At 34.5% G+C, this 15,226-nt stretch overlaps 1 protein-coding gene across 18 annotated transcripts in view; it reads right to left on the minus strand.

Moving 5' to 3' along the window:
* The window catches only part of LOC115209152 (polypeptide N-acetylgalactosaminyltransferase 1), a 612,460-nt gene that overhangs the window by 157,710 nt on the left and 439,524 nt on the right, over positions 1-15,226 (minus strand). For 8 of the 18 annotated variants that reach the window (XM_036502255.1, XM_036502216.1, XM_029777478.2 and 5 more), the window contains one exon: positions 2,162-2,188. The exons of the other annotated variants lie outside the window; for them this stretch is intronic. In XM_036502255.1, the coding sequence (XP_036358148.1) occupies positions 2,162-2,188 (27 nt within the window). The remainder of the gene's footprint in view (positions 1-2,161; positions 2,189-15,226) is intronic. 18 annotated transcript variants of the gene reach the window in all.

A 15,226-nucleotide genomic window follows, 5' to 3' on the forward strand; every position in this document is an offset into this window, starting at 1 on the left:
ATATATAGACTGTGTAGACAGATTGTAACATTTTGTCTTTTTATACAATATAACTGTGCAGAGAAGGGACGGATCAACTGGAGTAGTTTTTAATTTATATATTACTGATATGTTAATAGCATTTTATTTCACTGCTACATTGTATTAATCAAAGTAGCTATGAAGTAATGTCATATAAGTAAATCTAATGAGCTAATTCACCCAAGTCCTTAGTAATAGTGAAGGTTCCAAAGAGAGTACTTAGTCACTGAAGAAATCCCAACAGAAGATTAAAACTAGTCCAGTTCATCCCTCTTTTTCCATTGTATAAAAAGACAAGATATTCTGTCTATTAATAATGGCTAAAATGTACAGATATATTTTTCAGGACATATAGTATTAGAATATAGTGTAGGAACTTTCCATCCTATAAATATTTTCCAGAGAATGTTTTTGGAGTAAAGGTAAAAATTGTAGCTTCACAAGTCACAGACAATTGTGAAGATGGTGCTTAAATTTGGATTCAATAGCTATAAGACATGGAGGGATAATTTATTTCTCAATAATGATGAAAGGCAATGGGATTTGAATTCATAAGAAATACCACAAGGCATTTTGTTAAAAGAGCTAACGATTCTGCCAGTTTGCTGGTCTTTGTTTCAAATTAAAGAACAAAGCCAGGAATTTTAAAGGACAGGTTTAGACATTACCATTGATACCAGTAATGCATATAATGTTCCTTGGTAAATCTGGCAAATTTTCCGAAGAAATCAAGGTAACTGAGATTTATAAAGTATCATAACACCAGAAATAATGAAATGCTTGTGGTGGGTGTAAGGTGACAGCCCCTAAAACATTTTACTTGTATAATAATTTATGGAAGGAAATCCAAAACTTAGTTCACCTTCTTGCTATCTACAAACATCAAATTCTTTAAAATCCAACAACAAAAGATTTATAAAAATATTTTTAAAAAATAGAATAAATAATAAATAGTAGCTGATGATGTACCACAAACCTATTTTTTGTAATATGCAACTGAAATGATGAGAAAATATTGAAAAGTGGTGAAAAGAACATCAACAGCAGCAGGATTTGAACTCTGAATTCAGAGAAAGGAAGTTTAATACCATTAACATTTAACTCAATGCATGGGTAATTCTGTAGCAGTAGTAATGTTGCTAACAGGCATATGGCCTCAAATTTAAAGACAGGGGTTACTCAATTAAATTGACTTAATACTTAACTGACACTTTGACTTCGTGAAGGCACATGGCTTAGTGTTGGGATTACAATCATGAGGTAGTGAGTTCAATTCCTGGACGGGGCTGTGTGTTGTGTTCTTGAGCAAGATACTTTATTTCAGGTTGCTCCAGTTCACTCAACCGTAGAAGCAAGTTGCGATGTCACTGGTGCCAAGCTGTATCAACCTTGCCTTTCCCTTGGATAACATTGGTGACATGGAGAGGGGAGGCTGGTATGCATGGGCAACTGCTGGTCTTCCATAAATAGCCTTGCCTAGACTTGTATCTTGGAGGGGAACTTTCTAGGTGCATTCCCATTATCATTTATGACTGAAGGGGGTCTTTACCCTTTTTTACTTTGACTTTATAACTCAAAACATAAAGAGCCAGAACAAATAACACATGGCCTTGTGTCTAATGCTCTGATGATGCTGACAATCCTCCACCTTACTAATGGTTTTGATAGTATTGACTAACCCATTCTACACTGCCTTGTACCAGCAATTTTAAGGGGAACAGGCCAGTCAATACCACTGACCCCGATACTTGACTGGTACTTTATTTTATCAACCCTCGAGGGATGAACAGCAAAGTTAACTTTAGAGATTATTTGCACTCAGAACACAAAGATCCAGAAGAATTTTTGTTTACTGCTCTAACAATTCTGCAAGCTTGTCGAACCATTAGAGTGTATAAGATCAGCAATTTTGAGGGGGAAGTGTTAGTCAATACCACTTAACCTCAGTACTTAATGATAATAATGATAATTAGTTATCAAATGCACTTACCCTGAATTATGTGTTTATCAAGTATATAGAACTTAATGACAAAAACTAGAAAACAAAACAAAAAAAAAAACGAAAAACAAAAGCCCAACCAAAAATCCTCATTGATAGAAAAGAGAACTGTATTCAAAAGTTTAAAGTAACGTTTCTTACCTTCAATAAGTTTCTCAATTTTAAAATCTTAAGTACAGAATAGAAATTAGATAAATCACCTGTTAACTTGTGTTACGTTGATAAGTTCTCAAAATTAAGAAAAAAGGAAAACAAAACTAAAAGAAAGTTTTTGCTTAACACTTATGTTTCTAAATGAGTATGTTGGAATATTACAAGAAAAGAGAAAAGTAATTAGGTATTTCTTTATGTCATACAACTAGTCTAATTATGAAACAGATTATATATTAAGATCATGAACAAATTTAAAACCAAGTTCAATATTGATAATAAAAAGAAAATTTAAACATTGTTTCAAAATTTACTAGATTTTCTTTATTTTTCAATTAAGACCAGTATGATATAAAACTAATACATCAAGTAATTAAAGACAGTGGGATATGTATATTAAAAAACAACAAAAATATAATGATGATAATAATAATATTTGAATAACAAAAATACCACAAAAAAATCCAATACACTGATGTTCTTATTTAAAAGGAATACATTTTTTCAAAAAATAACTAATCTGGTTTAAACTTGATTTAAAGGATTTTAAGATTTTTTTTTTGTTTTTCTCAGCTAATTGTTTGTTTATTTATTTAGTCATTATGGAGACAATTCAGAACACCTGCTTTAATATTGTAATTAAATCTTTAATATGACGGAAGAATTTCTTCAGTGTTAAAATATAATTCCCCACATTTTTTTTATGTTTCTCGTTTAATTAATTTTTTTTTTTTTGGCTAAGATTTTCTTAAAATTTGCATCTATACCAAGAATTGTATTTAGTCCATGCCCTGAAGCCTGTGCTTAATGTAACTACAATTCTCACCACAATCACATTTCTGACAATAATTAAAACTGAAACAGTTGGTTATTTAGTTCTGACAAACAACTGTTAGAAGGAATAACAATTCCTACTGGAATCACATTATGCATGAGAAGTAAATGTTACCCATTTTCCTCAGATAAGGCATGGCCAAATTACTGGAAGTATGTTATATCTATTGTCTAAACAAACTGAACTATGAGAGCCATAATAATGCTACATTTTTTTCTATGATAGTGATAATATATTAAATGTTCATACATTACATAAATAAGCATTAAAGATCTGAATTTTTGTTGTTGGTACAGATATATACACACACAATGTTTGCAATAGTCGACATACATGGCTGCTCACAACAGAGAACATATTGATCATTGTCTGGCTAAATGCAGTAAAATTTTGCTTCTGTATTGTTGACATAAAATAATCAGAAAATAAAACTACCATTGATAGCAATGAAACTAATTTTTATCTAGACAGAAATTTGTATTAAAAATAGATACTATACATTTATTTATTTATGTGTGTGTCTGTATAAAAATGTGTGCACGTATGTGTGTGTGTGTGTGCGTTTATATATATATATATATATGTAGGTCCCGGGTTGATTCGGGGTTAACCACAGTAAATAAGGTACTCAATACATAGCAGAGTAAAATTAATTTATTATATAGAAGGAGCTTCTACAGGACTAGAACTGTTTCATTCAAGAGAAATCTTCAGGAAGCTTCCTGAAGATTTCTCTTGAATGAAACAGTTCTAGTCCTGTAGAAGCTCCTTCTATATAATAAATATATATATATATATATATATATGTCTCTGTGTGTGTATACAAGCCATGTACAAAGATGTAGCAAGTAAAATGAGAGTTAACAACAGTTTCAGTGATGAATGCAATGTGAAGGCAGGAGTCCATTGAGACTGTCCTCCCCAATTCATTACAGTCCTACAGGCCATAACATGAGTTTGAAACTGGATGTCCATAAGAACTCTAGAATGCTGATGTTTTAGACTTCATAGCTGAATCTGTATTAGGTATTAGAAAGAAGCATGAAGCTAAATCCAGAATCAAGAGGTCTTAAGGCAACCTAACAAAGATGAAATCTTTCATAAGAAAAAACCTGGTATCTTCAGGGAAATGGCATTGGTTGTTATGCATTAAAGAAGTAGGAATAAACTCCAAATGCTATACACAATGTAAGCTATAGAAATACAAGGGATGTAGTGGAACAGTACATACTATGAACACACAAGAAATAAATTCTCTTAAATTCCTACATGACTCACTAGAAGTGATTAATATCTACCTAGAGGATCTAATTAGCAATGGAAATGTGAGCTCTGAAAGTATAGTAGCCAGATTAAGAACAGGCTGGAGAAAGTACAAAGAGCTACAACCACTGTAGGCAAGAAAGGTCTTTTATTTCAGAGTGGAGGGTAGATTGTATGACATTTGTGTTACAATTGTGATGCTGCATGGCAGTGAGACACAAGCCTTGATTGCAGAGGATTTGAGAAAACTGTAAAGAAATGAAGCTAGCATGTCCTGTTGGATGAGAAATGTAAATGCACATGAACAACAGTGAAAATATACTGAGAGAAAAACTGGACATGAGAGGAAGCAGATGTAGTGTGCAAGAAAGTACTGGTATGGAGACTACTATGGAAATGTGAGGACAGCTGTATAAAGAAGTGCTGATTACTTAATGTGGATGAAATTTATGGAAGAGGGAAACCCAGAAAGTCATGAGATGAAATGGCAAAAGCTGATCTCAGGAACTTGAACCCCATAGAGATGATGACAAAAAACTGGGATAACTGGTAAATATGGTTCTGAAGAAAACCCACTCACTTCAATGAAACTGAGTTGGAAAGTACTGTGTGTGTGCATATATATATATGCATAACTGGGCCTTTTCCCTTACTTTCTCCTCAAGACACTTCCGACTACCAATCATCTAACTGCTGCTCTTCTTTGGTACCTCTTATCTCTTACCACATGGAGCCATTTCACTTGTTATCCATCCTTTATCCAGTCACTCTTCTTTCTACCCACCACATCACATTGATCCTCCCCATCACTGAGCCACCAAATTACCTCTCCTTCACAACTCTCCTCATGTATTACACCTATCTCTCTCTCTCCCCCCAACTCTTGCAATGTATCCAACTAAATCTTCGCCCTCTTGTCCTTCTGTTGTCTATTATATCATTATTACTATTCTGCTACCTACTTCCCTTTTTTTCTGCACTGTCAATCATCTCCTACTCTGCACCTACTTCTACAAACCTTGTACTGTGCAAATCCACCAAAACTCCTCATCACGACTATTTTTATCTCTTTCTAGCTTCATTCACTCACTCCCCTCATCTCCTAGTATGAAGCTCCCCACCCCACCAGAGGAGGTGGGGACTGTAGTCTTGCAAATTACATAGCAACCGCACTAGTACTGGTAGTATGGAAAATGCACCCAGTACATATTGTAAAGTGATTGGTGCAAGGAAGGGTATTAGCTGCAGAAACCATGCCAAAGCACAATGATGTTGATATATATATATATTTCTCACAAAATTGTGTATGAAATAATGACTGTAGTGGTTTAATTTTTTTCTTTGTTTTCACTTCCTGAAAATTAAAAAAAATTATTTCAATTTACTAAGATTCTTAATTTTAAAAAAAAGCAAACTCACACTAGACAGAACAAAACTTTGTCTTCTTTATTGTTTTTTCAATTAAGAAAAATGTTGGCTGAATGTCTAAGTTCAAAACATGAAAACTGAAGACTTTATTATTATTTATTTATTGTCAGGTCACCCTTGAGCACTACTGGTAACATGTAACCTGGTACAACCTGTCGCATGGTTGGGTTGTCAGCGACTAAACTGGCAAAACCATCAAGTGAGGAGGGTGATTGTTGGACACCCTGTGGGATGAAAAATAAGCCCCATCAAAGGGCGGAAGAACTACTGTGTAGTCAATGGTCAATTCAACAAGTACCTTGTTGCGGTGAAGTACCTGTGCTCTCCACTGACCCAGAGAGCTATGTTGGAGGGAGAGAAATCTTCAGGCAGGTCTTACCAGGCCAGACAGGTCGAAGGGTAGGAGACAGACAAAACCTTAATGACAGTAAACCGAAGCGTTGGCAGCAGGGTGTGGATTTAGTTATTGGCAGGACCTAACAGATCAGATTCCTGGCTTTGAACTAGCAGGATGTCATGCAGAGGATCTTGAATACAAGACAATGGATGAGACCCTAATATTTCCTAGTTAGATCGAAGCTGCGGGACCACATGGAGCAGCGCCCTGTGACTCCTATAGTATGTGCAACCAAAATCACTAATAGGGGTGTCCTGTGGGACGACCTAGATGAGATGAGATTTTTATTAAAAATAATAGTTCTTGAAAAATTTAGAGGGTTTTTAAAAAGAAATTCATGGTTAAACAAATGTGTGCCCATATGAGTTTTAACAATGCAGTAACAACAACAATGATGTGAAGGAACAACATTAAGAGATTAAACACAATTCAACAAATTACTTATTTTCTATGCAAGCACATAGCTCCTGTTCAAAAATTTAATAGCTCATGTTTCAAATAGAGATTCACCACTGAAACTGAGGAAGCCTACTTCACTGTGGTCTGTGTGAAAGATATATGGCTTTACATCTTCATTTATATTGTCAGGTAGTAGGGTATTTTTGATGTCCTCAAACACAGAGAGCTTCAATTTGTTCCTTGAAAAGGATGCTGTCTCTATGACCATCCAGTGCAAATATGATGCAACATTCTTTGAAAGACATTGCCACGATAATTTCAGAGAGGCTCTGCTAGACATCTATAGTAATGCGCTTCAATGCATGTTACTATGGAAAAGATCTGATTGAGGAGTGTGACCTTTCGGAGCGATGGACTTGTGCCTTTCTGTCAGCATATGCTGAGTGATTGTCTTGCTTATACTGATGTCCAATGATTGTAGAATACTAGCAATCACATCAAGAATTATGGCAAAATCATTCATTAAGAATTTCAGTTGCCATTTCACATTAAGGTGTTAATGGCAACTAAATGCACTACACCAGTAGGGACAGTTGTTTCAGCATATCTACATGTCATTTTGATCCATTCACTTAATTTTGTTTCAAACCTATACTTGTGGACACAAGCCTCTATTGCTTTTGGAAATATTGCTTTAGGCTGGCAGCATTTTTCTATCACTAATAATGGCTACTATCATTGTAAAATGCTTCTTTTTATTGCCAGTAATATTGATGAGTCTTCTGGCCTTGAAATCAACTGTTTTTGTGTAGAGGATGCTAAAGATCAGCAGGTTATAATCTGCATTTACATTGTGTGATAGATTAGCTTCCTAATGTGCAAGTGATAAAATATTGACACTCCTCTAACTTCTCTTTTAAATCTGAATCAATTTTTGTAACATGTGAGTCTAGCAACACACCGACTGTTCATGTCATTCCATAAAGCACTGACTCTGCCAAATACTAATCTTGATGTCAGGCATTCTCTCTGAGACCTACAGTGGTTGAGTTGATTCTAATGCCAACACCACTAACTAAACTGTTCTTCCAAGTTCAGAAAGGCTACAGATTTCTCCAGTCTATCATCTTTGAGCTTCCTAAGCAGGATTTTTGTTTACATGCAATAGTAAAAAATGACAATGATGTTTACACATTTTTACTTCTATAATAATGTAGCAATCCTTCTTTCAACAGGTTACATTTAATACATCACTTTTTGGCATGTGTTCTATTTAGGCTAGAAAGAAACAAAGAGTTTGTCAACCATTTTATACAACTGCTCTAGAGAAGAAACAACAGAGGTAGCTTGCATTAACCAGCACTGAATATATCCATGACCCTGATCATAATTTCTATAATGCTGACTTCAAAGCAGGTGCACTTTAATGGCCTAAAGTGGTGAAAATCAAAAGTCACTTTAAAATTTGCTTAGGGTGCATGAATTTTCTTGATATAACAAGATAAGTTGGTATGGACTCAAAATTTCATTCAGTACTTTATACAACAAGTACAATAAATCTGCCTAAACGCTCCTTTACTCAAACACTGTAATGTTAATTCTCATCTTTGAAAGATGTCATTGCCTATAATTATTTAGTAATAAATAAATTCAGTATTTGTTAATATGAATGGGTCCATGCAAACCCCAAGTTATGTAAATGTTCTATTTTGATGCATACATTTACTGAGCTTTGTAAACAGTCTTCAATTTTCTTTCATGGCTAAGCTTGTTAGAAGCATAACAAACACATACCACGATAAGTACACTAATATAGAATATTATATGGCCAAAAATTTTGTAAGAAACAATCAATATTAGAGTAGAAAAGTTGAAATTAGCAGATTAAATCAATGCCTTATAGTATTTAAGCATGTTGCACCATGTTCTGAATTCAACTCCCACTGAGCCTAATTTTACCTTCTATCCTTATGGAGTTGATAAAATCACCAACATTCAAATTTTGCAGTTGAATGAATTGATTTGCAAATCTTTTGCTTTGTGCTGTGATGTGAAGTCATCAAAGAAATCATCATTATTATTATTACTATTATTATTAAGGCAGCGAGCTGGCAGAATCATTAGCATGCTGGGCAAAATGCTTAGCAGTATTTTGTCTGCTGCTACATTCTGAGTTCAAATTCAAACAGATTGACTTTGCCTTTCACTCTTTTGGGGTTGATTAAATAAGTACCAGTTATGCATTTAATTCCCTCCTCCAAGTAGCCCTTGTAGCAAAAATTTGAAATTATTATTATTCATGCAGTGAACTGGCAGAAATAGTATTTTGTTATATTCATTTATATACTAAATGTTAATCCAGCTGAGGTCAGCTTTGCCATTTAATCTTCCAGAGCCAATAATCTATGTACCAATTAAGTCTAGGACTCATTTAATTCATTATATCCTTTCTTAGCCTTATGCCACTGCTACTAAATGCTGGACTTTTGTACTTTCTTTCTCTTAATCTACATTTCTAATAATATTTGCCATTTAAGCTTTTCTATAAATGCGAGGAGGTACCCAAAAGAAACCGGAATTTTGCGATATTATTTTATTCACTTAGTTTTACATGTTTACACTTTTACCACCTTCAAAGTATTCTCCATTTGAAGCGGTCCTGGAACACTTGCGAAGTGATGCCTTTTAACGCTTTTGTCATTTTTTCTTCACCTCTTCCACATCTGCAAATAGTACCAGCTTTCAACAGTGATGACTTTTGAAAAAGCGTTTGGATCAACTTGTAACTGTTCTTTCAGTTCACAACACGCATTCACTTGTAACTGCTTTTGATCTTCTGTGAGCAAGCAAGGCACAAATTTTACTGCAACACTTTCCATTTGCAATCCCTTGCTTAAAATTTGATAGGAGGAACTCCAGGACACAGTTATATCAACAAGTTTGTCAATTATTCAGTGACAGTCCTCCACAATCAGTTCATGAATTTTCATGATGTTTCCATTTGTTCAGGAGGTTGACGGTCATCTTGAATGAGGTTGGTCTTCAAGCGACAAATGATCATTTGTAAAGCATGAAAACCACTTGTAAACATGTGTCTTTTACTCATGGCAGCATCCTTATAAGTTGTTTGAAGCATGACAATTGTTTCAGCTACCGCTTTCCCCAGCAGAAAACAGGATTTCCTGAAAGCATGCTGTTCCTTCGTTTAAGCCATCACAAAAATTGACAAACGGGAGAAGCACAGCTAAACAAAATGCACCTCATGGCTGTAGGACTATACCTGATGATGCTGATTGGCAGACTGATGCTTGAGAGACATCAAGTGGCTTCTAGTAGCAGAAACTTGAACTACAATGGGCTTGTGCCACAGGGAACATTCCCAGTTACTTTTGGGTACCTTCATGTACAGTCAAAGTTTGTAATGGGAAAACACTCTGTTCTATTGGAACATAAAGATCTTGCAAGAGAGCAGAGTCAACCTTAACAAACCAACCAGCCAAGGAGTTATTGTTGTTTAGTGGAAGCAGTGTACCAAAGAAAATCAAGATGTGGGAGAGAAATGTATGCAGAAGGGTGATGGCATGCTTGCATTTAGTGATTCTGAAAAGAAGAAGGCTTGGAAGTGTTTATGAAAGGTTATTAAATGTGGAGAATGTATGGAAATGAGAAGCTTCCTAATGTGATTTCAACAGGGGATTCAGTCATTTGTGTTGACAACAGTGTTATAGATAAAGTAATGAAGAAAATGAGATTGAGAAAGCCCCTGGTTCATCAAGAATCTTTGACAGGGAGCCCTACTAATGTGCTCTTTATAGGTCAGTAACTACAGGAGAAGTATTTAGCAAAAGATAAACCACTGTACTTATCATTTGTTAATCTGGAGAAAGCCTTTGACAAGGTGTCTTGATTTCCCTATTTGGTGGTGGCTGCTAAAGCTAGTGAGAGCTGTTCAAGCCATGTACAGAAATGCTGTTAGCAAAGTGAGAGTTAAATATGAGTACAGTAGTGAATTTAGTGTGCAGGTAGGAGTTCATCAGGGTTCACTTATCAGTCCCCTCCCATTTATAATACTCCACCAGGCTATAACAGATGAATTTGATATTGGTTGTGCATGAGAACTCCTCTACACTGATGACCTAGTTATTATAACTGAAAGTGTAGAAGAATTAGAATTAAATTCCAAGTATGGAAGCAAAACCTGGAATCAAAGGATCTTAAGGTTAACTTAGCACAAACTACAGTTCTAATTAGCAGGAAAACAGACAGAACATTAATCTCTGGGTAAATAACCCTGTTCTATATGTAGACAAGATGTGGGTAGAAATTCCATACAGTGTACTCAGTGCAAACTGCATGCCAAAGCAGACATAGAACATGGCAGAGCCCTCTTGCTCATTTGTTTGTTCTTGTCAAACTATCTAACCCATGCCAGTATGATAAAAGGGACATAGAATGATGATGCTGAAAATGATGATGAAATTTTACAAGTGCCAAAAGTAGATTCTGCAGTAAACTGTCTATACTTCATGTGAAAACAGGAATACTTTGGTACACTGGAAATTTCAAACTGCAGTTGAAGCAGAATACTGATGCACGAGACAAACTAGATTGTAAAGCTGTTAGATAATAAAAGAATCCTTTAGCTGACAGAATAGATGTCTACATACGTCACAATACTGCATTTAATTGAAAAACTATCAATCTAATTCTTTGCAGAAGAGTTGGGTCCAGAATTCTTTCTATTAACTACTTTACATCACCACCACTGTACTGTTATGGACATTATGCCCACCATTTATATTCAATAGATATGTTTTGAGTAAAACTTAAGATGGGTTCTAAAACCCATTACATTATAGAGGGAACCACTAAAAATTCTACCCTTGTTTCTGGTGATGAGTACACACAGAACTTTAGAATGGTCAATGATAACATTTTGAATTGAAGTCAAAATATGGCGATCTTGTAAATATTATCATCAGTTGTATAACGGAGATAAGAAAAAGTTAAGTAGATTCTGAATAGATGATTATTTATAAAAATTTACATGGTCACTCCTGTTTAGTTTAAGGGCAACCCTTATCAAGCAAGGCATTCTATTTGTAAACGTACTATCTTTTTATGGATGTAAAATTAAACCCTTTAGCATTCAGATTTCTCTGTCAAGTGTAATGCTTATTTACTCGTACTGATATCAATTAGTTATGATTATTTATTTTTAGAATAATATTGTAGGGTAAGTGTGAGAGGTCAGAGCTGGCCAGTTTGAAGATAAAAGAGGTGGATTATTTTGGCCAGATATGGCTGGTTTAAATGCTAAAGGGTTAATATATCCTTTCCTTATTTAAGATAGTAAAGTATGATTTCAGAGTGACCTGACTGCTATTTCTGACAAGTTTAGTGACTGCAAAGAGGTTGCCTCATTGGCTGCCATATTTCAAACTCTGTCAGAGTTGACAATTTTTCCATCATGTAGTACTAAAAATAGTACTACAAGATGGTAGTGAAAATGGTGGTGAATCCATAAACATGTTGAATCATAAAGAAATCACTAAAGATTTTGTTTTCATGCAGTAAGCCATTTTAATCTATAACAAGAGTTGAATACATCACAGCATATTAACAGAACATTTCATTACTTTACAGTGCTGTCACTGCTTGCATTTGTCAGTACCCTTATCTGTTCTCTCAAAACATTCCTGTTGTAGCCATGATATTTTCTATTTTATTGTTCTGCAATCTACAATACAGTTAGCTCTTTTCCAACTGTATTGTGTAGATTGTAAAAGTTCCCAAATGTGTTTTGAACCGTGGTCCCTTAACTAGAAGATTCCATCCTAATGGCCATTGCTTTTCACTTTACTGTAATATCCTAATTAAAAGTATTAATTTACATACCACGCATAACAGACAATAGCACAACATTAATGTCTATAATAGTTAATCTCAGTTAATTCAAAAAACTGATTAAACATTTTCAGTTAACTCATTTAACAAAATTAATGAACTAGAGCTTTCTAAAGTCTGATGGACATTTAATGCCTAATTCCTTGATCAATAAATTCCCAGAGTGATGAATAGATGAAAGATAATGTATGGTACATCTGTATAAATTAATGTTCCCTGTTACTGTGTTTCCCATTAGCCCTTTCCATAGATAATCATGTCATGTTGTTACAGCCAACAATACGACCTACTCTGCAAATCATAAGTCTATTATATATAGATTTATGCTCTAACCATCATCTAGATACTCTTTATTCTTTTTCACTATACATGTACTAAGGATTGACTTCAGTTCATGAATACCAGTATTATATTCACATAGAAGAGCAATTGATTATACTTGCTTGCTAAAATAAGAACTGACAGTATACTCTTTGAACATGAACATAGCTCATCATTGTAATGTGTTAGATTTAAAAAAAAAAAAAGGCAATCATTTGTGTTAAGCAAGCATGGTGGTGGGGGGAGGTACTAAGCAAAAATAAATCACCAGGAGTGAAACCACTGAATCAAGGGGGCCATTTCAAGCCTGCTGGATCTGCTAGAAATGACAGCTAAAACTTCTAACTATCACACCCGACAATCTTTTTAAAGATAATATGGTCCTAGATGTACTGTATGTTAATAAAAATGTTATGCCCAAGGCAAACATAAGGGCCTTTAAGTAAAAATATTTCTTATGAAGATGAACCTGGCGTTAAAGTTGTTTTATAAATCCCACCAAAACATTAGATAATATAGTTTCAGATATTCCACAAACGATGGTATGGTCATATTTGTATCATATTTGATTATAAGGTCTGTTCTACCAGGGTTAACTTGCAGCTAAACAATACTTTGAAGTAGTATCCATATTGATCACAATAACAAATTTTTTAAAATTAAATTTCAGCAAAGATATTTACAAGTTAGATTACAAAATGCACAGTTCAGTTTATTTTCTATGACAAAATTTCACCTTAATTTATTTCTTCCTAATAATACAACCTAATTAGCAGGTTTCTTAAACTTTTCAATAGGATAGTCTATACACCATTTACAGAAGTCTTTGTAAAACATCTCTCAATTTCTAAATTGCTTTTGTATCACTTTAAAGAGTAGCTTCATACAAGCATTTCCAATAATTAAATATTTTACTTTGATAAGAACATAATTAAATTATGAAAGAAAAAGTATCTAAATAACTACTATCACTATAATCATGAGTTGTATTGTGAGCAGCAAAAATCCAAACAATACCATATTTATCCACTCTCAATATGTTCTGGCAAGTTCAGATGGAAACATGCTGATCACCGATCCTTTTCATCAGAGAGTATCGCCTACCTTTAGATGATGTATGTTCATAACACACACAAGAGTGCACTTTGCACCAAAAGCCAACATGAGAGATTTTTTCATGGTAACTAATGCAGTAAAGATTGTTCTAACAGAACAACCACTTTTATGTGGGGATAAATACACAATTCATTGATATAAGGGTATTTTAAGACTCCATATTTTTCCAGCTTATAGTGTGCCCCCTCAGTCAAATTGCCCCCACCTTGCACCTGCAATCAATGTATCTAACAAGAGTACTGGCTCTTGTTTAAGGAAATCAACAAACAAATTATTTGCTAATGCATGCTGAACAACTGATACTGATTCATGAGATGCATGCAGAACAACAAGAATCCTAACAATAATGTATCCATTCTCATATTCAAGTTTAAATCTGCTAGAATATATTGAGATTGAACAGATATGTTCTTGCTTGGATTTTTGCTGTTCAGTGTGCAACACATGAATTAATATAAGTTTGGCAGATATCAGCATGCATCACCAAATAATTGGTTAGCTGATTTCTGTAAATAAAGGGCATGTACTTTTGTTTGATTTATTGATCCAGGGGCAGCTTTGACTAAGGAGACACACAATAAGGTTGAAACACTGGTGTCTCAACGCTCTCTAACGTCAATGAATTATGTATGTTATGAACACACATTGTCTATAGAGAGGAGGTGTTCTCTGATGAAGGAAAACAATAGTGGTCAGCATATTCATGTTTGAATCTGTCAGAATGTACTGAGAATGTAAGGTGGCGAGCTGGTAGAAACGTTAGCACACCGGGCGAAATGCTTAGTAGTATTTTGTCTGCCATTACATTCTGAGTTCAAATTCCATCCTTTCGGGGTTGCACTGGGGGTAGATATAATCGACTTAATCCGTTTGTTTGTCTTTGTTTGTCCCCTCTGTGTGTAGCCCCTTGTGGGTAGTAAAGAAATAAGAATGTACTGAGAATGGGTAGATATATTACTATAACCATTATACTGCTAATTTCGTTTACCATGCTGATTATATATAAACATTTTCCCTATTGGCAAAAACAACAACAACAATCCATGTTTCTGCATATGTAGTATGTTCTTGTACATAGAGAGGGTTCAACTGCTTGTCCTGGCATTTTAAAAAGTCTGTTTTATCTTCATTCTCTTCATTAATCTTATGGACTTCAGATGATTATGAAGAATGATTAGCTAGCATTTCATAGACATTTGTAGTCTAATCTGACATTGTGACAAGGCTAGCTTTTGCACAGTTTCCATTCATTCAATTTCACTCAACAAGACTCAAATCAACACAAGACTATAACAGAAAATACTTGTTCAAGATGTTGTGCAGTAGGATTGAACTCAGAAACTCGTGCTTTCTAAGCAAACTTAACAAAATGGTCATGCATCTACAACTA

Source organism: Octopus sinensis, linkage group LG1 (genome assembly GCF_006345805.1).
Source record: "Octopus sinensis linkage group LG1, ASM634580v1, whole genome shotgun sequence".
NCBI classification, from domain to species: Eukaryota; Metazoa; Mollusca; class Cephalopoda; order Octopoda; family Octopodidae; genus Octopus; species Octopus sinensis.